The 25096-nt window shown below is 39.5% G+C and overlaps 1 protein-coding gene across 7 annotated transcripts; it reads right to left on the reverse strand.

Annotated features, from left to right (window-relative positions):
* Window positions 1-2005: 2005 nt before the first annotated feature.
* PTPDC1 (protein tyrosine phosphatase domain containing 1) lies at window positions 2006-25096 on the reverse strand. 7 transcript variants are annotated; one of them, XM_061473014.1, is made up of 10 exons: window positions 24777-24796; window positions 13239-13331; window positions 10239-10410; window positions 9393-9473; window positions 9052-9170; window positions 8137-8274; window positions 6264-7468; window positions 5369-5554; window positions 3345-3455; window positions 2006-2544 (listed from the first exon to the last, which is right to left on the reverse strand). In XM_061473014.1, exons 2-10 carry the CDS (start codon window positions 13321-13323, stop codon window positions 2428-2430), a joined length of 2214 nt encoding a protein of 737 aa, XP_061328998.1. In that variant the 5' UTR covers window positions 13324-13331; window positions 24777-24796; the 3' UTR covers window positions 2006-2427. The 7 variants fall into 7 exon arrangements, with proteins under 7 accessions (XP_061328998.1, XP_061328994.1, XP_061328993.1 ...); XM_061473010.1 differs by lacking the exon at window positions 24777-24796 and adding an exon at window positions 25025-25096 and having other exon boundaries at window positions 2006-3455; XM_061473009.1 differs by lacking the exon at window positions 24777-24796 and adding an exon at window positions 22410-22472 and having other exon boundaries at window positions 2006-3455.

Here is a 25096-nt window from a genome sequence, read left to right on the forward strand (position 1 = left end):
CCCCATCCGGTTCTACAGTATCTATTTATATGGGCTGCATGTATGTTATTTTTCAAATGCCAACACCTGACATTAACTTAAGAGAGATTATTCTAGCTGGATCTAATAAATGACATTGATTTAAACAATACTGAGCTGGTTTCTACACCTCAAGTGCGTAACAGCCATTGATGCTGGCTAGTCAAAGCTGTTAACTGTAGTAAACTGAAATAATTTCTGAGGAAACTAAAACACCTGCAAATCATAGAATCCCAGACTGGTTTGGGTTGGAAAGGACCATCCAGTTCCAACCCCCTGCCATGGGCAGGGACACCTCACACTAGACCATGTCATAGAATCATCGAATCATAGAATAGTTTGGGTTGGAAAGGACCTTCAGATCATTCAGTTCCAACCCCCCTGCCATGGGTAGGGACACCTCACACTAAACCATGTCACCCAAGGCTCTGTCCAACCTGGCCTTGAACACTGCCAGGGATGGAGCATTCACAACTTCCCTGGGCAGCCCATTCCAGTGCCTCACTACCCTTACAGTAAAGAATTTCATCCTTATATCCAATCTAAACTTCCCCTGTTTAAATTTAAACCCATTACCCCTTGTCCTGTCACTACAGTCCCTAATGAAGAGTCCCTCCCCAGCATCCCTAGTCCCCTTCAGATACTGGAAGGCTGCTATGAGATCTCCATGCAGCCTTCTCTTCTCCAGGCTGAACAGCCCCATCTTTCTCAGCCTGTCTTCATATGGGAGGTGCTCCAGCCCCTGATCATCCTTGTGGCCTCCTCTGGACTTGTTCCAACAGTTCCATGTCCTTTTTATGTTGAGGACAGCAGAACTGCACACAATACTCCAGGTGAGGTCTCATGAAGGCAGAGTAGAGGGGCAGGATCACCTCCTTCAACCTGCTGGTCACGCTCCTTTTGATGCACCTCACACTAAACCATGTCACCCAAGGCTCTGTCCAACCTGGCCTTGAACACTGCTAGGGATGGAGCATTTACCAGTTCTTTGGGCAACCTGTGCCAGTGCCTCACCACCCTCACAGTAAAGAACTTCTTCCTTATATCTAACCTGAACTTCCCCTGTTTCAGTTTAAACCCATTCCCCCTTGTTCATGCACATTGGTATTCCCAAGTCTGGCTGCTGAGATTCACTGTCTGTCATTATGCTGCGTGTTACACAGCCTTGACTCTTTACAAAGCTGGTTTCATCTGTGTGATTCACATACAGTAATTCACCTTCAAGCGTGCTTGTTTTGAGTCTGCCAAAGTGCTTGTTTGGATCTGAATTTGATACGCAATCATCTAACAGTTGAAGCACGTCTAATTTATATATATTTTAAACTGGTCTATTTTTATCTCTAAATATTAGTCATTTACAGTACTTCTTCAGTAATATTTTGGACAAGAACAGATTTTTGTTTAAGTACTTAAATCTATCTAACTGGATAAACTGCTAATGCTGCAGACTGGCATTCCAGTCCGAATACTATAGCTGTGATCAAAAACTGCAGCTATGGTGATATCCCATTTTTTTTCTGGTTTATTAGATAAAAATACCTTTTGCAAAGTGTACTGCAGATAAGATTTTCATTAATTCTTTTTTACTATATTACACTTCTTTATGCAAGATTTGGCTGAACAGAAGTATAAGCAGAATTACATCCCTATTAAGGTGTGGTAAGTAGGTGTTTTCTCACTTAAAGTAAGATCTAAAAGTTTCACTAATAAGGTAAAATTTCACTCTTATCCAAGCCACTTAAAATGCCACAATCTATTTTCTCTTAAAAACACCTTAACGTTTTCTTAGCCAAAGAAGTCTAAATTAAGGCCTTGATAACTAATACGCAATATACTTAATATATGTCTGTACTGCAACACCTTTTAGAAACACCTTGGTGACAATTATTTAAGAGATCTAAAGGAAAAGATTCCCTGCTGTCAGCATCAGACCTCCAGATCTGGTCATTATTACTCTTAGTCTTACTTCAAAATTTCTACAAGCAAATGGAGTTTTATAAGTTCAGGTTTTATTTTCTGCAAAGTAAAATTAATGTAAACATTCATAATTCATATTTACTCCATCCATTAAACCTTGGTGTACCATGGCACTGATCTGATGGCAGTCAGAACTTGAAAGTCAGGTTGCTTGCCCATGACAGAGGTTTCTAAATCAATAAATACAATTGAAAATGAAAACAGTTCACAATATAAAAGCACAGGATCTGAAACCAAATGCTGCAGTACACAGGAGCCATTCTTTAGAACTGTGTAAATAGAACAACTGTCACTAGAACACCCTCTATAAAAATAAAATGCTTTGTTAATATCTGCTGTTACCTAAAGTTCGGTAAATCATGCCAAATAGCACAAAATACAGTAGCTGGAAAATGTAGGCCCATCTCATTCTTCGGCATAGCTGTGTAGAAATCAAGAGGGATTATCTGCTCCTTCCTTAAGCTTTCTTCTTTTTTCTTCTAGTGTTTGTCGAAATACTTTTTGCAAGGTGTTATAAACATATGGTCCATTTTCAGAATCAAAGCTTGTCTGATAAAAGGGAGAAATTGAAGTTCAGTTGTTAAATTGATGTCATACAGCAAAATGCAAAGGAGATGACCAACATAAAGAAAAGCTTTAAGATTTATCAAAGGAAACCTATGTTTCATGATGGAGTACTTAATGCTGAGTATTTTCAATGTTATGCTGACTGGACAGTAAAACAAACTAGTAGAAGGAGAAACGTCACTTGTTTCAACAGGTAACATGTACAGGTTACAAGATATTAGGAAGCAGGATGATGAATGTTCTGTTCGTATAACTTTGCCTGCTGAATCGGAGAAGCAAGCAGCTCTGAGCTGAGCAATGGCAAGTCTAACCTGGCACTGCTATTAAATGATCCCAAAAGCAGAAGTTATTTACGCACAACCTATATTAAGGACCCAAAACATAACTGAACTGCAGTGTAATTCAGAACATGATTTTAATCTGATGGAAAGGCTCCAAGTGGTACAGGATCAACAGAAGCCTTTGGTAAGCTACTCCCAGTGACTAATTATTCTTACCCCTTAAAAAATTATCTTTTCCCTAATCTGAAGAAGCCCATGAATTGGCAGTGATCCAAACCCAGACAAATGAGACTGACGGATTAAGGCTGTAGTGACAGAATTTAATGTTGCTGAGAATATTTTGTACCCTTTCTGTAGGCTGATTATTATAAAATGTAAATTCTGAGAGTGAAGCATGTGGACACTACGTGTGAAGGAACTGCTGTAACCTTCCTCACAGAGGCCTGCTCTGTTAATGCACCCTCCATGATTTAAAACAAATAAATAAAGATGGTTACTTGCCTTAGTGAAAGCTTTAATAGCACGAGCAAGTAAGGCCTCCTCCACATCGGCTGGTAGCATTTGCAAGTTCACCACACAGTGTAAAATACAAAGGATAGTCTGACACTGTTCCTGGTGGGCAAAAGAACAGCAGCTCATTAGAAGAAATATTTTCATGAAGAACATTTAATTTTCAGGTTTTGTTAATTGCTGCTTAAATATCAGACTGTGCCTTCATGTATTGAAACCTTCAGGTGCAGGAGTTAGGGAGGGAATTTTCACCAGCCTAAAAAAAAGCCTCTACATTATTATTTCAGTCATGGTGGAAGAAACTCTTCTCTTGCAATGTACCACAAACAGCTCTGGAAAGTTCTAGGAGGTTGGACATGCATCTGGAGACTGATTTTTAAAAGTCCTCTATAAAACAGTGGCATTCTTGAGAACTGGCATGGAAAAAGTGAGATTTGATCTTTTCAGCCCCAGATGTTACGCATGTTTAAGGCTCTTTCCCCAAACCACTGAAGGAAGCTTGCAGGAAGACACCTGGGCAGTACTAGCAAAGGGAGTGAAGTTATCTCTGGGGTGCTAGTTCCATCCCTTTTCCAAGGGAGATAAATCACACTCCAGGGATTTCACTTCATGACAATTAAATTAAAACTTCAGGGATTTCTGGGAGGAGCAGCTAAATATGCACCAGTACATACCAGGGGCTGACTGCCTGGAGACCAGATTGGCAGGAAAGAACCTGGTGTCCCAGTGCATGCAAAGTTGAACATGAACCAGAAATGGGCCCTTGTGGTAAGGGCAGCTTAAAAGCGTCCTGGGCTGCATTAAACAGAGAGTTGCCAGCTGGTCAATTGAGGTGCCATGTCTGGACTACTGGGTCCAGCTCTGAGCTCTTTGGTACAAGAAGGACATTGACACACTAGAACAAGTCCAATGAGGGGCCACAAAGATGATTCAGGGACTGAAGCATCTCACATACAAGCACCCTGCTCCAGTTGACTCTGTTTGGAGAAAGGCAGTTGGATAGTCCAGAGGTTCCTGCCAACTATTCTGTGATTCCGAAACAATTTAAAAAAGATAATATAAGATAAACTAGTATTTTTTAAATATAACCCCCCATAATTATTAATCATTTACATTCATTTATAACATGTCAGGCAGTAATTTTTCATTTCATACAAATAGAAAATTAAGACTGATAAGAGTGGAGGAATGCTTCAGGAAGAAACATGGTGGGTTTAGATGAACTCAGTTATTCTGAAAGTCATGTCATGAAGATGGTGCCTGCACGTAGAGTTCTCACCACCTGTTTATTAGAAGCTGTATTCCTGGATATCTGGAGGCTGTTAAGAAGGGCCCCATTTTCTTCATAAATACTTCAAAACCAGAGAATTAGGAAATGAAATTGTGTGACAAGAATAGAGGGGAGTTGTTTGTTGGGAAGGTGTTTGGGGTTTTTTTTATATCCCTCACATCTAGCCCTTTGGGCAAAGCACAGTTAAACAGCTGGGATCAGAAGTACCTGTTTTTCATAAATATTTCAGAATACAGATGGCCACAGTTCTGATTTACATTGAAGAATTTGGCCTGGCTTCTGATTCCTCAAATTGGCAAATTCTATGTATTCCTTGTCCCAGCTCTTCCAAAGCTAATGGACTAAGATGCTTGCACAGCAAATATGACAGCCATGAAGCACAGCTGTCAGATGGGACATTAACAAAAGCCATCCATTGAGTCACAGAGAGAAGGTTTCTCATCTTCGCCTGTGGATCTCACACTGCAGAATGTGCAGGGCAATATGCTGAAGGTGAGCTTCTACTCAGCAGTGTTCACAGACAGTATCTGGTATTTTTCCTATCATATTAATCATCATAGTACTGATTAAAACTTACACTCTTCAATACTATAATAATCTTCATTCTTATTTTGAAATAGACTGAAGTCAAGTACAATCCCCTTGTCTGAAGACCATAAATGAATAGTTTAACATGCATTAACAAAATGTACTTGGCAGTTAAAGAATTAATTTACAGATCTACCTTTCTCAGTAAGTAAAGTGCCTCTTGTGACTCTGTGCATTTTTGTGCCAGCATGTCAACATCATCTTTGGATATAATAGGTTCTTTCAGCTGCTCTATCCATGACCACATCAAGCTACAGAGGATAAAAGGATCTCTCTCGGTACAGATTTTATCCCAAGCTCCATCTCGAGCATTCAGTTCTTTCTTCAAAACAAAACAAAACAAAACTGAAAATGCATCATCTCTTTCCTTTTGGCAACATTCCCTTTGGCTGCTTATGTTCTAACAAAAAAAGAAAACAAAAAAAAACCTTAAGAGTTGCAAAAAAATGTAAAACTCTAGTTTTTTACAAGGCATCAATATTTACCAACACAAGTGATCCCTTAATACAGAAGGATGACATACAGTGCACCTCAGAACCTCCCCATTATCTACTAGAATACATAAACCAGGTTGGATTCCAACTTCAAACATTGCCAGGAGGATTTGGCTTTGAGGATAAGCATTGAAGTTTCTATTAAATTCTTTTACACACAGAATCCTCCGATGAGTTCTGAGAAAGCACTGATTAAAATCAACACAGCTCTACATGAAAATCTGTAGTACTCTTACGCTACCAGGAGCCAAGTTACAACCGCAAGTAACTGCATCAGTTATCTTTAGTCACTAAAAAGATTGAACACAACAAGAAGCAGTGTTCTAATCTCCTGATAGAGACCAAAACTGTAGGTGTATTTTGCTTGCTTTTGAATGAACTGGCCTATAATTGACACATGCAGTCATTCACTGAATCACAGTATAAACTGGTGTCCCAGTGTGCCATTTCAAAGCTCATGGTGGCATTTTTGCCACCTAGGAATTAACCTAGGTGAAATATGCAGAGCACGTAACATTGAAACAAGTTAATAATTACCTGCCACATTTCTACCTTCTGCTTCACTTCATCCTCTTCCAGAAATTCATTTATATCTGCAAGTGCTTTTGCTGCCAAAACTCTTCGGGCTTCCAAACTTAATTCTGACTGTATAACAATGTGTGGAATTGCCTCTGACACATCTTTGCTCCCTTGGCTTTCACATCCAATGGAAAAGTTCACTTTAGAAGAAGAAGAAGAATCTGAGTCCTCAGAGACATAGACTCTTCTGCCATACATATTAGTCTTGTGGTCTTTTCTATGAGCAGTCTCATTGGTAAAATTATGCCTTGGTGTTCCAGGTTCCCTGGTGTTGTGGATAGATGACAGACCTGAAGAGAAGGTTCTGCTGCGTGGCACTTCTTTGGTAGAGTTCCTTCTGTGGTGAAGTGAGGACCCATCTTTTCGTCCATCCAGATTAAATTTACCTTGACTCCAGAACATGCATGTATTACGCACTAATGCTCCTTTGTGTAAATCAAACTGTGGCTTTTGGTCATCTGTGGCAGAACATTCCTCACCACTGTTCTGCTTAAGTTTGTTGCACAGTAATATCTGAGCAGGTACTGTCCAGGCAGTTTCTCCTTGTTCTAAAAGAAATTCAGTTCTCCTTAAATCTGACTCACTATAGCTTAGACGCCTTTTCAGGTGAGTAAGAGGCTGGAGGCATTCAACATTCCTTCTTTTCCAAAGAGGATCACAATCATGTCCCAGAGAGAAAAGAGAATCCTGGGTCTCAAAAGTGGATGAGTTGGTGTGGGAGTCAGATGTATCACTGTCCTGCCTCGCAAGTTCTCTGTCCAGCTGTGTGGACACTAACTGAGAAACAGTCTTTTCAATTTCAGCTGAGAGATCTGGTAGATCTAACAGTTCTGCCTCTATCACTTGTCTGTTTTCAGCCAAGTCTAGCAACAACTTGCAAACTAGATGAATAAGTTTTGGCACATGTTTGAGATGCCTGCTCTCATAACCATGGAGCAGATGCCTCTGACGGGTCAGGTACTGGGACAGGGTCACTGTGTGTGCCTTGGGATCACAGCATGCAAATACATTTCTCAGAGGAACCAAAAACTGAGTGAATTCCCTGATGCATAGTAACTGCCCTCTTGTCTGAATAGAATTAGGCCTTTTTGCTCTGACAAAAAGAATGGCTTGATCAGCACTCATTCTTGTTGCAAAAACTAAGTAGCAAGCTATTAGAACACCTGGAAAATATAAACACAAGCATTAGTTGAAGAACTGTCAGACTAAAGCAAATACTTAGTGGAACTATAGGATAAAGATTAATATAGGTGAAGATACAGGCTTTATGTCCTCTCTCACATGATGCTCTTACTGAAGTATAGTTGCATTTGTTGGGTCACAAAATAGCAAACCCATTCTCATGGTCAGTGAGAAAGACAGTTTCTCACCACAGCATCTCTGGGAGTTCCACAGGAGCAATGGTGGTTTCTACAGGAAGGACATGGGCAAAACAGTCTTGAAAGAAGTAACAGATCTTAGCTGCTCCACCAAATCCACCTCATCTAAAAGTGAGTGGCAGGTTTGTAACCATGTAATAAATACTGGACAATGAAACTATTGGTGAAATGAAAGTATAGGTGAATTTTTCCCATTTAAAAAAAAAAAGGTGTCCCATTTGAATGGAACAGGGAATTATTACACAGATTCAAAAACTCGCTAACATTACAGGTCCTGTTTTTAATATAATAAAGTTGATCTCCTGTAGCCATTCAGATAATTTTCACAAATGTTTAGCATTTTTAACCATTTTATAGATCTACATCTTGCAATGATACAGAATCAAAACAAACTATTAATCATTTCTAACTAGAGAAAAAGAATTCTGTGGATTTTGCAGGAGAGCACATACCTGTTCGACCAAGTCCTGCATGACAGTGAACAGCCACCCTCCCTTCCTGCAAGGCGAAAGCCATGACTTTTACCATATCCAGTATAGTAGTGAGAGATGCCACTCCATAGTCCTTCCATCCAAAATTATAAAAATAAACTAAAATAAAAAGAGAGTTATTTTCTGCCATCCCCAATGTGAAGTTTTCAGTACTATACACAGCAGAGATATGACTAATAAATGAGAGCACTAAAACTGCATAATGGATCTTAGACTCTAACTACATGTTGTTTGCAAGACACTATTTTCCCATTGCACTGTACACTTGCTCTTGAAATTTGATAAATACATGAAGCTAGTGAAGATTTGTCAAACTAAAGTTCAGCAAGAATGTAAAAGGTGTAACAAAACGCAGTGATTCATACCAAAATTACTGAGCTATATATAGAGAGAGGGTAATTTTTTCTATTTAGAAATAAAAGCACTTCTTCAGTCAAAAGCTGCTTCCTACAGAGAGGCACTTCTCCTCATCTCACCATAATACAAAAATACAAAAATACTGTCACTGCAAATGTCCTCCAATGAAACAACCTTTTATAGTCTAGATAAGAAAACAGGAATTGTAGCAGAATTTGAAATGTCATTTATGGTGTTCACATTAATTGTGAACTCAGAAGAAAACGACAGATTTAACCAACCCTAGTCCTGTCTTTATTCTAAACACCAGAACATAAACCCTCTGTCTCACTCTAGATATCAATGACCTTTGACAATGTGTTATTCACTCTCAATTATATTTGCCAATTTTCATGTTTATATCCCATTTTGTGCAACATTTCTTACATAGCTGCTTTAAACACACAAGAATTCAAATACAAACACCTTTAAGTGCAAAAATCAATAATTAATGAGGAAGAGCAGCAGGAGTGGACTCACTTCCAGCCTCCATAAAAGCTTCAGGAAGGTAGGTGAAGCCACTCTCTTGTTCTAGTGGATTCCCACAGCTCGCATGCTCCCCAGGACGCTGAAGGTTAATTATGGTTTTTATGCCACATCTTAAGGGAAGAATAGATGAGTCAAGGTATTATATGCAGCCAAAATCTCATTATCCCTTATTTTCTGAAACACACATTAATTCTTAGTGGAGAATAAATCTTTACCTGTCTATCATTAAAATGAAAGGATCTTTATCAACAATCCAAATCTATGTTGAAAGATAAAATGGATCAGGAATTACACTAGTAATACTTACAGTAAGTAATGACTAAATTTGTTACCTTTCAAACTGTTCAATAATTTTGTACTTTTCAATTAATTCTGTTGAGGGTCGAGCCATAGCCAGTATGTTATCTGTAATCCTGCGAAATCAGAAAAGTAGATAATAATGCTGTTATTAATAATTCCTTATATATGAATCTACCAAAGTTAGAATACTCTGTGATGATCAAAACCAACAGAAATATCTTGCTGATTTACCAGAAATGATTTTTAGTAAATTCTACTATCATATAGTGTTAGTGAAAAATCCTGTTAAGCTGATACAGATTCAACAATCAAAAGACAATTACTGGAACTGTTTAAATGCCAGGCCAATGAACATGGTAAAAAATTCAGATCTGTTTGGCCTTTTAAGGTCTGTATGTGCTGAACAGCACTTGCTGTTGCAAAAAAATCAGTAAGAATGTAGAGACACGTTTCATGTGACTGTTACTGCACATAAGCACATTTCAGAACACGCCTTTCGTTACTTCATCTTTAGTAAATGTTTGTAGTTCTAAATTCTATTATGAACACATTTTAATTCATTTGCATTTTAAACGTCAGCAAGGACTGTCTATAACCCAGAGCAGGTTCTTTGTAATTCTTGCATATAGATATTTATTCTTTTGGATCTGAATTAAACTTAGTGTATGTCGGCAGAAATCTTTCATCATCTTTACTGGGCTACGTACAATGGCCATTATGGTTTACTGTGAAGCTGTAATTCTGAACCAAGCTATCATTATGTCTTAAACTTAGCAGCAGCTGATTTTAAAAAAATCATTACTTTCTTTTGAATTCTCTCTTTTAATAAATACAATTGATGCAATTACATTTTAGTGAGAGCAAATGCTGCTTATTACCAAGAAGAGTAGAGCCCTTTAATGGCTTGCTCCTGGTCACTCCATCGAGCTGGGTTTTCATACTTGCAGGCACGGCCACCACATGCCATCGAGCACTGCATATGGCCAGGAATGACGTGGCGAAGGTGCTCCCCTACTTTAGTGTATTTTGCTGTTGGACGCCTCGAGCTTCCTGGAACACAGGGAAAAACAGACTTAGTAAGAAAGCTGAGAAATGCATCTCCACCTTAAAAGTGTCAGTTCAACCTTAACAGTCCCACTTCATCAATATGAAGTTACAAAACCCATAAATACATGGAATATAGATTTAAGGCTCATTTTCCAACACAGACTTCAAGGAAGCATTCTCAGGGGAAAAAGTTGCTTGCATTACTGCAGAAGTTGTCATTTCTCACAGTAACTTTAGTTTTTCTGATGGATTTAGAGGTGTGCAATACCCTTTGCAACAGAAAAACATGTCACTGTCCTCTTCCACCTGAAATCAAAAATACTTAAATACTTAGCCATACACTTGACATGGGGGTTAGAACTGGATGATCCTAATGTCCTTTCCAATCCTAACCACATTACGATTCTATGTGTGAATATGTTCTTCTGGTTCTTTATAACTCAGCTGTCACAGAGAAAAGCATGTATTAATTCTTGAGTAAGGAATGAGTGAACAGGAAAAATAATTAAACCTGAGTATTTTATGCATCTCTATAAAATACAGTTAACAGAAGTATATTCATTTAATACCAAGAAAATGCCCAGAACTGCCAACAGTCTTAACAAAAAGTACTTTACTTTTTTTCTCAGGAAAAGTTGCATCCAGCTCCTCGGGGCTCAGAGATGACACCGCCACCATAACCCGGTGAGTCGATGATGAGAGGACCTCGACAGCTGAGCTCCGGCGCCTCTGGATGATGCGAAGCAGGGGATCGGAGGAGGAATGCCTCCGACCCTGGAAAAAGTTGCTAAAAATACTGACTGCCGAACGTCTCCGGGGTGAGCCCTGCATGACTGACCAGCCCCAGCCAGCGGCTGGCTGTTGAGGATGCCCCGATAGGAAACCCAACTTGCTCAGTGCTGAAGTTGCGTAGAGCTGTGCATCCTTCTGTGTGCTCCAGCAGCTCATCAGCATGGGCTGAGCTATCTCCATAGTAACTAACAGCAAAGGAGCTGCTGCCAGCCATCCTTGGGGCTGCTCCAGTCTATAGGAACGGAGACTCTTTGGGACAAACTGTTCTGCTGCTCGATGAAAATAGTTGCATTTCAAATAGATAATTTTGCAAATGGCTTGGAAACAACCAAAACATTTTCCATAAACAATGTGGGCATTTAGTTCGTTGTCAATAACATGCATTCAGAACTCACTAAGGCACAAAATACTGGATTCAAAAGAACAATCAAAATGTAGCTGGAGACTCAGCTTCCTGAGAAATCTATATGTAAGCACATTATACTCCCCCACCTTTTGGTTAGACATTCCACAACCACCTCTCCTCCCCCACTTAGTTGCTCCAAAATGCATCATTAGCTCTGTAATGATTGGGATTAGTGTGTTCCTACTGAAATGGTTCAGTACATGATGAATTGTAGACTGTTCGCTCTGCACCATTCATATCTTCTAACAAAACACAATGTGTTATTCAAAACAAAAGACTTATTTTTTTTCAGGGCACAGCTGTTTTATTAAGCAAAGCTGTTAGCCGTGCAGACTGAGATAAAGCAGATGATGGGGAGGGGAGGAGATGGATCTGTTGAGTGCTTTAGGCTTTTGAAGGTAGATATTAGGTGGCAAATTGCCTCCCACTTCTCTTTAAGTGTGCTAAGAAGGAGAATGAGCTGGCCAGAAAGATTGCAGTGCTCTCAAAAGCACATTTTCATGCCACTGTGTGGAGAACAGACTGTAGCAATGCTAAACTTTGTCATCCCATTGTCTGTGCATTTGACTGCAGGTTAAAGATGGGGAAATCAAGAAAACCCACCATAACTTTGTTCAATAAGCAGCTGCATAAGCAGCTGCATTTTCCTGAAGATACATTCAACCTGTGTTTCTTTTTGTACGACAAAACCAGCACCTCTTATAGAGAAGCCTGCATAAGAGAAAGATCTCTTACAGTAAAAATTCACAAGGCAAAAATCTACTATTTCTTCTAGATACTGAACAGGAATTGAGTGACTGAACTGTGAGTACTGCACACCGGTCCTTAAGGAAATGTGGTAAAGTTTGTTGCAGGCACCAGGCCTGAAACATCAGTAGTGATGTCATGGGAGGAAAGGAAAATGTTAACAATGACTCTGCTAGCTGTTGTCTCAAAACTCTGCCTATTGTAATTCAGCAATAAAGCTAGTATAAAGAGATGAGGAAAGAGTTAAATATAGTTTTATTTGGGGGGTTGGGTGGAAGAGAAAGGAGATGAAAAAGGCTATTTCAGGTGCTATGCATATCCAAGAAACATGGAGGATCTTTTCTAATTAATTATATTGCTTTCTTATATGTAATGCTTTTTCTCTACCCAGAAATTCTTCTTCAGTGTATATCAAAAGACAGTGGAGCCGGAAATAAGCAACGTAAAATACTGCATGTCATTATTTTCCTCCTGAATGTAGCAGGATTTGACCCAAAACAGTAAGAAATAATTACAACCTGTAAGAGTGGAAATACTTTATTAGGAAGGGGAGTTTTGCTAAAGATGTGTTTGTTTTTTCAGAGAGCTGGACTGTTTCTGAGCACAAAAATTACAGTTTCTTCAACCAAGAAATGTGACAATACGAATGTTACAGAAAAGCTTGACATGTTAACACATCGTGGTGATGATACAGTAATGCAGTCTGGTTTTGTGTATAAATATTTTATGTTTATAATTGGGGTAGTATTTCTGGGGTTTATAATTTTCTATGGAAAATGGTTTGGGGTCTTGGAGAGGTTTGGTTTGGGGTTTTTTTTGTGGTTCCCCCCCGCCTCTGAATTTCTTGAAGCATTTTTTTCTTGCTATATCAGAGAAAAATTATTACCTGAACTCATATTTGCAAGATACAAACTGCTCTCTAGCAACGAAGAATACGGTAGTTCATTTTGCAGCAGAACTCCTGCAGCCATTGCAGTACCTGTTGAAACAGTAATAACATTCACTGAAAATCTGCAACAGAAGCACAAAAATGCACAATAAAGCTGAAAATCAAACCTGGCACCTGGTTATGAAGTTGTCCAAGAACTGGGCAGTCTGACAGGGCCTGTACTGCCCTTTTGGTGCACAGCATCTTAAAATTCAACAGCTTCACTCTCCATCCTAGCAATTAGAAGTTTAGTTGATTGTGCATTTCAAGCTCTATGGAGTTTGACTGATGATGTGCTTTGTAAATGCATGTTTTATATGGACAAGAATCCCTCAACTCATTTAATGTAAAGCCATGTTGATTTTATCACATTCTTAAAAGTAAAAACATGACCAGAGATCCTGACTAGAAATCTTGCAATGGGCAGTTTCAGCAAAGCCAATGGTATCATAACGGCAGCACCGCTTCTACATTGCGCCATTTATAGTTCTAGTTGATACTTGCCAAACAGACTGTCCACAGGCCTTATGCCTTCTCTACTCTCTTCCCTCTGTTTTTAGTCTGTTGGCATGCTTAAAGTCACATGTGACGATCCTCCTGTAACAAGAAACCTGAACACAGGGTTTTTTTTCTCTTGCTTTAGTATAATTTTTAATACAAGTCCTGTTCTGAAGACCTTCTATCTGACAAAAAAAACATAAGGGAAAGCTGTAAATGTGAACATATTAATCAGCCACTCTGATGTTTAAATAAAACATTTACATGGCTCTTGAGTGGATACTGTTACCCAGTGTAAGATCACCATTCTGCTTCTCTTACCTCTATAGGAAAATTGCTGCACATATAACAAACCCCCATTTTTTTATACCAAACTAAGTATATCTTTGCTCTATGATGTGTTTTTTTACTAACTAGGCAAAACTTAGGCCTCAAATTCTGCAAAACCAGTATAAGGACTAAGCAGTATAGATAGTGTTTTAAAAGACAGGTTTGCTAAAAGAATAAATAGCACTGTGGGGATGAGGTGGTGTATGGTGTTAATATTTATTGTCCACCTTTTATCTGTAATTCTGCATAGATGTTTTTAAAGTAAATATTTAAACAGATTTAAATAGAATCTCATTCATGCAGATATTACATGATCTATCACATCCTTGATATGTGATAGAATCAACTGTTTGTCCAACAGTGCTAGTGGACTTTATTCCAGAACATCATGTAGTGTAGCTCTTTCCTTTTCAAGATGCTTAAAGGTGGAACAGAATGCACATACACATTAATAAACCTTTAATACTGCTATATCAGTTGCCTCAAAATCATGGGAATTACATTTGTCAGTAAAAGCCAAAGGCCCTTTGAAACTTCAGTGATCCTCAGAAATTAATTTCTAATGTAAACATATTAATAGGACTATGAATTAAAATGAATCTTATTAAGGATTAAAGAATATCTGGAGCATTTTCTACTCAGCTACTTCGAGCATCTGACTCTGCACTTTTAAAAGTCTATCCTTTAATAAAGAGGCAGAAATGCTTGCATATAATTGCATTCTGTTTGGAGAAGTTCCAAAACCTCTATACTTTTCCCAGCAGACTTTGAAATCAGTAAAAGCTGGCTTTCATGATCATAGGGAACTTTGTAGCTAAAGAAATTATTTTATTCCCCAAAATACTTTTCAGGGTTAATAAGAGCTGAATTAACTAAAATTGTGAGTTCCTACTTCTCAGAAGGTTCTCCTAAAAACTCTTAATAGCTTCTAATAGCTTGTTCAGATTACATGAACCATTTTTTTTTTTTTTTAAGCAGAATTCAGGCTGTCAGGGACCCTTAACTGAAAAGGGAAAAGATGGAGATGAATGCAGAAGATAATATACCTACAGTGTTACAGAATACTAGCAAGATTGTTCTAAATGGCAGAGGCAAACACTGCGTATATTTGCAGTGCAGCAAGTAAGAGCTCCCTTTCAGAAGATACACCAAAGCCCTATTTCCTGTGCTGTATAACCAGGCAGTTCCAACTGACTTCAGTATTTTGTCCACGTGCCTGCCAGTTTTCTGTCTTTATTTCCTGACAAGTGTTTTAAATTGCACAGTATGATCCATGTGAGCAATTCACTTGTATTTATTTCTGAAACAGAAAAGTGAAGCAAGATTATGACAAATTACTTCATGGAATTCTACTGCTCTCCCTCAAACAGATGTAAAATGTAATTTGGGACAGGAAGTACTATCTCAGTGTTGATCTTACTAGATAGGGGTACTACATTCCTGCACAGATAAAGAGTGTTAATGGTAAAAACAGTGCTTAAGTAAAAGAATCGACACTCCTGATTCTTCTATGTAGCAGATACTCTTAGTTTTTAAAAGGTCCTCTTCAGCAGTTTGTTCATCATATGAACACTCAAAAGGTCCTGAAGAAAAAAACAAGCCCAAAGTGTTATTCCAGGGCATGGTCCTCATTATCTGTCTGAGGAATGTGCTTGTGGCGATCATGGTACCACCTTAATCAGATCCGCTCAGTTATCTGGGACATGCATTTCTATTGCCATGACAGCAAAGAAGACTGCTCTTTCAGTCCCCATTCAAGACATAGAACGGTGTCTCAGGTAATGTTCATTCTCTTTATGGTTCATCATAGGAAGCAGTATCATTAAGTGTGCAGGAACAACACAGCTAATGAAACCAAGACAAGAGGAAAATAATGTCTGTGCTGTTGGCTGTCTGAAGTAAAAAGCAGCACCACACTCCCCAAAGAAACAAGGATCTCTAGAAATCATGATACACCATCAGATGTCAAGGACTAAGGGGAATATTTCAGGAAGTCCCCTCCAGGTGTGAATTTTATACTTGGTTTGATGTCTGTATGAACTTTTGAGGTGTGGGGGATGTCCCACTTTTGAGCAGATCAATTCCTATCAGAAAGGATCTAACATTTTTTGTTTCCCGTTCATTGCACCATTGATTCACTTGTTGCCTTAGTCAGGTAACATGACAGCTGTCAAGCCCTGCTCACTGCTTCATACATGTAGAGAGGGGACTTTCTTGCAGAGGAAGTAGTATAGGCACACTGCACTGAGATAGGTGAGATCGACCTGTGCTTCCACTTTCTTTTAAGGAGTGAAGCAACCTCTTGTCCACACTCATTTCCTCTGAAATAAAAGCATTCTGTGAAATTACAGGATGAGTAGTTCAGTGTCATGCAGCAAGGACAACTGAAATCCACAATGAAGCAGGCTCTGGACCTTTATGGTGACCAGAATGACAAAGAAGGAGCACACTGGCAGCATATTGTCCTGATTCACATGACCAGGCTGCAGTGTGGATGCATCACACGAGCAGTGGGGCTCACCACTTAGCAACTGGCTTAGGTGTCACTGCCTTGTAACAAGGAAGACTTCCTTTTAGTACGTCAGGATCTGGAAATCAGTGGCTTCCAGTCACTGGGATGAATTTTTGCTCCAGAACAAAGTGAGAGAAAAAAGCAATGTCCAGTGTTTTAGCAGCCATAAAAAAATCATATAGCCAAAAAGTGATGAGACAAGAAGATGCTGGTCTCACTCTACCTTAGCAGTTAAGATGCTTATTTAAAAGATGCAACTACTATCTTTCACTTCAGAACATGTTTTCAGGGCAGAGCGAAAAGCTTGTGTTCCAGACTGGAACAATTCCAGTTGGGGCAGTTCAGCTGCTGGCACAAACAGTAATCCCATTGTAAAGCTACCCACCGGATTTCTGCGGAACTCTACTAATAGTGACGTGTCATCTCTCCAGATCCATGTGGATTTGGTAAGTAAGAATATGACAGCTGACCACACATTTCAAAAGATGACGTTTATGTATGAACGTGGAAAAATCTTGGTCAAGATTTCAATTTTAAAACATTAGTGTAGAATAAAAGCTATTTTATACCTCATATATTCATACACTATAAGCAAATGCTGATGCTTGTGACTCTCACATGAAATTTGGAGGTTGTTTTTAATATTTTCTTGCCTTCTAAACTGATTTTGTCCCCTCCCCATTGCAGTGACATGTAAGGAACTATCCCATAGTGCAATTTTTAAAGGCACATGGTTGACTACAGACTCAGGTAGGGGCCATATCAGCTTTGTACCTAAGCACTTGGGTAATACCTCTAACATTTACTCTGTGGCCTGATTCTGCAGGTACTTATCTTCCTGAGCAGCTTTGCTCTTGTGAGCAGTCCCACAGAAGTCAACAGGGTATTTGTCTAAACATCAGATCACATGGGATAAAGTTTCATGGCCAAAATGCAAAGTTCTTAAACTGCACGAGTAAGATGTTTTAGAGACGTAACTAAAGTTAACTTAGACAACTAAGACTAAGCAAAAATATGTTAGTGTAGGGAGGACTGGGTATGTTAACGAAGTGACCCAGAGCTACTACATTACAACTTGGTCTCTAAATTTAGGCTTTAAATCTGGTGTTTTGAGATTGGCAGATCATGAAAGTTTTTAACAGAAAAATCTTACAAATCTGCTGAGACATAATCACTTCTACAGGAAGCACTGGCAAAGGAAACTCTGTATTTTAAATTACTACAGACTGATTTTAACATTGCTGGGAATAACAAAGAATTTATTTCTGAAGTGCTGTAAAAATCATAGGTAACTGTTTTGTGTTAAAATAGCTGCAAAGGGTGTTGTTCTAATATATATACCAGTAAGTAGGATCATGAGGAGTAGGTATTTTAGAAATACTTAAGCTACAGTTAACAGAAGTCTTGAAGGCAGTTTTAGCATCGAGTATTCAGTAGGTACACAGCTCAATTCCCTCGGCTTATTTGAAATGTGAACTATTTACTACTCAAGATACGGGACAGAGAAGTCAAGGTAATAATTTAACCAATTTTTCTTATACTTCAGTTTTATGTAAATTGCGCAGAAAAACAATACTGCAGCTCTTGTAAAACTGATTTCACTGGGACCACAACCAGAACTGATCTGTTATTTCTGTACGTGTTTTTCCCCCTTTGGGAAAAAAATATTCCCCATCTGTTTCAGTAAAAGGTGAATGTCATTTAATCATTAAGTTTGATATTTACAAAGGACTGTAGCTGCTTTCACGCACAAAAGAGACAAAAGAATATAATTCATTAGATGATGTAGGTGTTGGTCTGATGATTCACTATTTGCTAATCATAGGGTTTTTGACATAAATGGCAAGAAACTACAAGCTAAACTGTCTACAGCTGACTTGATTCATATTAAGTCACACCAGCTTTCTGCGGTAGTGTTAACCCAATAGTTAACAGACGTTATTTAAACTACCTTGAACAGGCTGTCAGCCAGTAATTACTATTAAGAATCATAAAGGAGATAGTGTAAAATGAATACATTCACTGTTCCACAAACAGAACTGGTGACCTCAGATACTCTTTATCGTGAATATCATGTTTACTAAGAGACTATCAGACTTGTAAGACCAACTACATACAGAAGAATGAAGTATTGTCAGTAACACATTTAAACAGCATTCAGAATTGGAAAAGTTTAAAAATTACTTCATTAGAGGAATTATTCTTTAATCTCATATTCAAAGCCATAGGAAGTTTATGAATAGTTTCAATAATTTCATTGTGACACCTTACCTGTTGCCCTGCAAAAAGAGTAGGTAATTGTTGATCCCTTCATTGTTGCAGTATCAACCACAGGAAGTATTTTGTAGGGAATTCACATTTTACAGGAGAGAAGCAAATGCTGCTGCCACAGTATTTCCTGTAGTTAATTGGATTCCTGATGGTAATCTGGGAGGAGCCAGTAACTATCTTTTCTTCACTTAAGACTGTTTGAGGACTGCCTTATGGCCTGTGCAGATAATCATCCCATAAACTGCTTTCTGTGTCTGCCTAGATTTTAAAGGGATTGAGACAAATGGGCCACACCAACCTGATATTTTAATAACTGAATTTTCCATCTTTTCTGTTCACCTCATTTTCCTATAATCAGCCACAAGTAAATATATGTATGTGTGTGTCTGCATGCATCAGACAGCTAGGCAAGTAGCTACAGAGGTAATTTTGTGAAGTTACATTAATCACAGTGAAACTGATGCATTAAGTTTGAAACAGGATGAAAAGAAAATCAGACAAACTGTTTCAGTGTTATCTGTTGTTTAACCCTGAACAAAGCTTTTTTTCCGCCTCACCAAATGAAGCAGAGTATCATTAAAGTATTTACACTGAGATATAAATTACTGTGTTAAAAGTAACAGCTCAAAACCATAACAAAAATCAGTTCATCTGAATGTAAAAGATGTAATCTACTAAAAAAACAAAGACTCTGCTGATTTAACTAAGTACTAGATAAAGTAATAAAACAAGCTAAATAAGATACAGTATCTTACTTTATTTTACTAAATCAATTCCAACTACTAATTATTACCTGACAACAAAAAAAAAAGCCTTAATCTATTTCCTTTGCTTCCCTGCATGTCTTATTAAAACCTCCCAGCATTATTACGCACATTTCACTGCTCATCATTGTAAATGCCTCATGATTAATTAGAAACAAAATATTTGTGCAAGCTTCTGTCGATAGGGTATGTGTATTGTTTAAGCAAGCAAGGCAACCAGGCTATAGGAGACAACTCAAAGCTGATGCCACAACCTCATTCATTCCAAAAACATAGTCTCAGCTAAACACCTGCCTTAATTCTGGCTAACAGAGAGATGGGACATGTAACAAGACTAAATTGTTGTGTTAATTTTCAGATGTAATTTTGTAGCCAGGTTTTTGCTAATAAAAACAGGATGAAGAATCTAACTACTCTTCTATAGAAAAAATAATTCACAGAGCAAAGAGACAAATTAACAAAGTAGTCCTTAAAATTACACATCTTGTTTTTACTGATGTTGCAGGATAAAAAAAAATAAAAATCACATGTATGAACTAAACTGCATGCAGTCATTCTAGTACCAGCAAACATAATTTTTTATGTAAATGTACAGACATTTGTGTATAAAAAGCCCCAAAATGGGGTTTCCAAAGACTTGTACACTATTTTAGAATGCACAGTAAGGTACCTAAGTACTTAAAACCCCAAACAGACCGTGGAGCCTAAAATCCTGCACTGCGCATCTTTAGTATGTGGGTAAAAGTTTCAGTTACATGGGTACCAAGTGCCCACAGGTGGAACTGGAGGGTTCAAAACCTCCAGAACACTGATCCTAGCAGTGGGTCGCTGTGTGACAAGAGGCCCAGGAGAATGCAAGAACTGTTGACTTCCTGGGAATTAAAGACCTTTGGTAGAAACCTGTAACAGCATCATGGAAAATGTAGGGCAGAAGGAACTGGAGGTCAGCTAGTCCAACATCCTGCTCAAGGCGGGGCGGACTCCCAGGCTAGATCAAGCACTGAGAGATTACCTGTCTGAAGGTCCTTGCACAAGTAACACTCCCTGATAGCAGCACCGCTTCTTGGCATCATCAGGCATGGTTTGTAGTCATGAGAAGTGGCTCTAGCAGTGGAGTCTAAGAATTCTGAGTAAAGGGACACGTGTTTTTCAAGTGTCAGCACACAAAACCCGTGTTAAACAAATGGAGCGTCTGGTAAAGTGTTTTGTGGCAGGAAATGGAGGAAGTTAGCATTTTTTCACTTGACTAAAAAACAAAAAGCAGCTTTGGGTAACTAACATATATTAATTAAACTCATAAGCATACTGTTTTGGGGAAAGCTCTAAATGCTCACATTTAAGGAGCAGTAACTGACATACTTACTGTTTATTTTCATATGGATAATATAATAACACTATTCACCTATTTGATTCCAGAGGGGGTTAATTCCTGGATGGTTTGGATCCCAGTGCTTTGCTGTATCAACCTGTAGGTGTTAAGGACTGGGTTGCCCCTTAGGTCTGTTCCTACATTTGTACTCTTTGGAACTAATGGCAGTTTATTCAGCTGAAGGACCATTTTTTTCTAGTGATCTGCAAAGTTTAGCTAGTTCCAGGAACTGGTGCCAAACATGTCTGTTCAAACAGGCTATGTCATCATATTTTTGCCAAGACAAGGCTTCATGCTGAGGATGATGTTGGGGGGGGGGGGGGAGATAACCATTAAGTTAAAATAATTTGCCATTTCCAAGGACAGAATGCAGAGAGTAGGTGGGATGCTAGTGACTAAATCATAATTTTTATCTCTCTAGGCTCAGCATTTTCCTATTTAAATCAAATTAAGAAACCCAGGTCCTCTGGAAAATTCTATTGAATGGTAATTGCCATTTAAAGCTACTAACAAGCTTTTTAGGTAAGTAGAACAGGATCACTATTAGGCTTCTGGCAGCTTATTTCTCTTGTACTGCATGGGCTGCCTCATGGCTACTTTACAGTGGACTTAGCAAATTCACCTGTTCTGTCACCTTAGGTACTGATTTATCAGATTAGGCAGGTAGAAACTCTAAAATCTCTCATCAGGAGCTGGATGCAATTATTTGACCATTGCTAAGACAGCACTGTCTTCACTGGCACACAGACAGAATCAAAATATCAAATTATCCTAAATCTTAATTTTTACTAAAACCTAATTTACTCAAAAGTTCATTTTAATTTAGCAAAAACTATGTATTTAGATTCCTAGCTGGCTTTGGACATTCCAGCTTCATCTTTTGCTTTTTGCTCTTCTCATACTTTGGATAATAAAAATCAATTCATGTTGCTTTATTTTCAGCTTTAGTTTTGTGTAACTCTAAAACTTTAGGAAATGTTCTTAAAGACTTTTTACAAGTTTTGCTTTTAGATTTTTTTATATACATATATTTCTGTGGCTTCAGCACAATGTAGTACCACTGTGAATCAATCAAAAAAGCAGGGTCAAAACCTATCTTTAGTAGGCTTTGACTCTACAGGCAGTGTTACAGTTGTGAGAAAAACACACATTTAGCTGCTTAATAAGATCCCAGAGCAGCAGCCCACCTGTGATCTCTGTCTTCTTTCATCATCTGTATTTCCATCAGTCTCCCTTTTCCTGTTTGTTCCACTGTTAGCTAAAATTGCCAATAAATGTGAAAATGGAAATGTAATGAAGTGGTAGGTACAGACAACATAGCAGTGTGAAGATTTACATTTAAAAGACAGTTCTAAAACTGAAGAATTGTATCAACTATTACTTACAGGGCATTCAATGGCCCTTTAATGCAAAAGGTGACTACAAGCCTAAGAGAACAGTCTAGAACCTCTTCTTAGCCACAGGCTTTAAAATTAAAGAAAACATGCAACTTAAACTAGATGTAGATGTAACAAGGAAAGGAGCACTACAGCAACCCCATCTAGCTCTGCTTTGTGGGATAGTTCTTTTTCTACATACATGCCACAATGGTACCCACTAGGCTGCAAAGCCCTCATCCAGTAAGTCTACTTGCATACATAGCTCCCTCTTTAAAATAGCGGCTGTTGGAAACCAGAAATTAGGAAGAAATCCTTCTTTCATAAATCTTAGAACTTCTCAAGAACCACCATGTATTAAGCCAGTTTGTGATGACCTTTGCAAAGGCACTGATGAACGCATGCGTGATTTCTATGAAACACTGCAATGGGAATGCAGAACAGTGGCTGAGTTCATGCACAACAGAACTGAACTGCAAAAATGGCAAACTAGGTACATGAACTAAGGAAATGTTAAGAAAATCAGGTAGCTCTAAGGCAGCCAATCCATTTAGGCATTTTATCATGTGCCTTTTGCTGAGGAACAACATGGTCAAGCTATGTAACACAGGGAACTGCTTGAGCGAAGAACCAAAGAGGTCAAAGGAATTTAACTATGTGATCAGAGATCAAGAGTTGCAGGTGGCTGTCCCTCATGTTCCTTATGTCCCTCTTGTTCCTGACAGAAGATTAAGGCCAGGAAAAATTCCAGAGTGGAGAGAAACCTGAGGAAATGGGTATGGTTTTACACGATTTTCTAATTTTCAACAATAACAAACTACCCAGGATCAGAAGTAAAAATGCTTATGAATTTCTGTGTTTTCTTGAAAAAACAACAAATGCAAGGTTAGGAGTAATTTGGTTTTTTGCTGTATTTTGCTCAAGCAGCTCTGGAGTCTGACCCTTGTTTCACAAAAAAAAACCATAAAATCAATGCCTGGGAATTGTGTCTGTACTAAGAGCAGAGAACTGCTGTGTTGCTACAGATGGCACAGGACCATGGGCCCACAGAGTCTCTTTGAAGAAGTATGTCTTTAGTTCTGAATGATACACTAGCAGGAAGGGAAACTGAAGTAAGCCAAACTATACTTTTCTTTCAGAAATGTGGGAATATATTGCCAGCAACTGGGAATAGAATGCAAACTAGTACTCAGAGATACAAGCACTCTCATACCTTATCTGAGCACTTGTAATCCATTTTTATGTATTACGTGTAAGCATATTCCTTCCCAGCAACTAGCGTCCTCCATGTCAGATTTCACAATTTTTACTCACAACTCCTCTCACTTGTCATTTTACTACTACTGCAAAACAAAAAAAAAAACAACCCTCATAATGGTATCACTGGATGTGCGATCAAGTAAAACATTTACTCATGCACGTGGAAGAAACACTGTCCAGATCGGTTTATGCTGCCACCCAGGCAATCAGAGTGAGAGGATTACATTGCTAATTATACCTCTGAGGTGCTATTCTTACAGCATCAGGCTATGAAGACTGTCTCCCTCATGTATTTTGTGTTTCATCTTTCTTGCCTTACACATGTGGCTCCATGTATATTTCACATAAACTTACTGCTGAACACAAGAGATGGAAAAATATTTTCAAGCAATACATAATTGCAAATACTTCACATTTATTTTGTTTATGTTCTTTTGGGATTAATTACTCCAGGGATATGGTGCTCAGTTCCAGAGGTGCAGATCTCCTAAAAACATGGATCTAAGCAAAGCAAAGAGAGGGAGCTATGCAAATGGAAAACACTTAGATTGCCAATGTACTTAGTAACCTCTCTTTGTTAGTCTGTTGAAGAGGATGGTAACAGGCTGGTGGCAAGAGCAGCAACAGATGCATCTGAAAATTACTACCCAGTGTTTGGATGAAGCACGTGCCATATGCACGTCTGCCCTTTCCGCTCCAAAGGGAGCCGACCAAGCTGCATTTAACGATGGTGAGGGGTAGGTAAAACACGAAGCACGGCTGCGAAGGGGGCGCACTCCTCCCCCCGGCTGTCCCGCAGAGAGGCCGCGCTACCCTCACTCCTGGCCCTCACCTCCTTTCCCGCAGCCCCGCTGAAGGTGTGAAGTACCAGAAAGGAGGCGCTGCGTTACCTCACGGTCCTGCTCTGGAGCCTGCTAGTGCCGGGGCAGGGCCGCTCCCACCCCTCGGAACCCAGACATCGCGGGGGCAGAGGGAGTCTCTGTGGTGGTAATTCTCAACCGAGGGCCTCCGCTCCGCGTGTCGCCGAGGCAGCAGTCAGGGACTGCCGCAGCACTCGCGGCCGCCAGCTAACGGGATGCGCTTTAAGTCTGCTCTGTCCGTGCTGTACTCGCTTACCGCGAGCAGGACGGGAATAGGCAGCGCCGGGGAGCCGCTCGCCCCACGCCTGGGGCTGAGGGAGCACCCGGGTGCCGGGGGTTGACATGGCCGCTGCCCGCGAAGGGGCCGCGCTGCCATGGCGACGGGGGTGGGCCCCGGAGGAACGGTGGGAGCGGAGAGGAGCGGGGCGGGGCGGGGTGGGCCGGGCCGGGACCGGGGGACGCGCGGGGCGGTGCTCCCCGCCGCGGGTACGGCGTCGGACCCACCTGGCTCCCGCCGCGGCGGGCCGCTGCTCTGCCGGCCGGCATGGGGAGAGGCGGTCCTGGGGCTGGCGCATG

This window comes from Pezoporus flaviventris, unplaced genomic scaffold (genome assembly GCF_033815535.1).
Source record: "Pezoporus flaviventris isolate CSIRO_AGI_PZ_B2104156 unplaced genomic scaffold, CSIRO_AGI_Pfla_v1 ptg000073l, whole genome shotgun sequence".
Taxonomy (NCBI): domain Eukaryota; kingdom Metazoa; phylum Chordata; class Aves; order Psittaciformes; family Psittacidae; genus Pezoporus; species Pezoporus flaviventris.

What these genes read in the sequence shown, in the direction of transcription:
- PTPDC1 (XM_061473007.1), bottom strand. Translation starts at nt 11,583, where the DNA reads ATGCATGTTATTGACAACGAACTAAATGCCCACATTGTTTATGGAAAA. An exon ending in AACTTTTCCTGAGAAAAAAA is followed by an intron (nt 10,411 to 11,024) that starts GTAAAGTACTTT and finishes CCTGTGTTCCAG; the next exon opens with GAAGCTCGAGGCGTCCAACA. An exon ending in TGCAGGACTTGGTCGAACAG is followed by an intron (nt 7,469 to 8,136) that starts GTATGTGCTCTC and finishes TATATTTTCCAG; the next exon opens with GTGTTCTAATAGCTTGCTAC.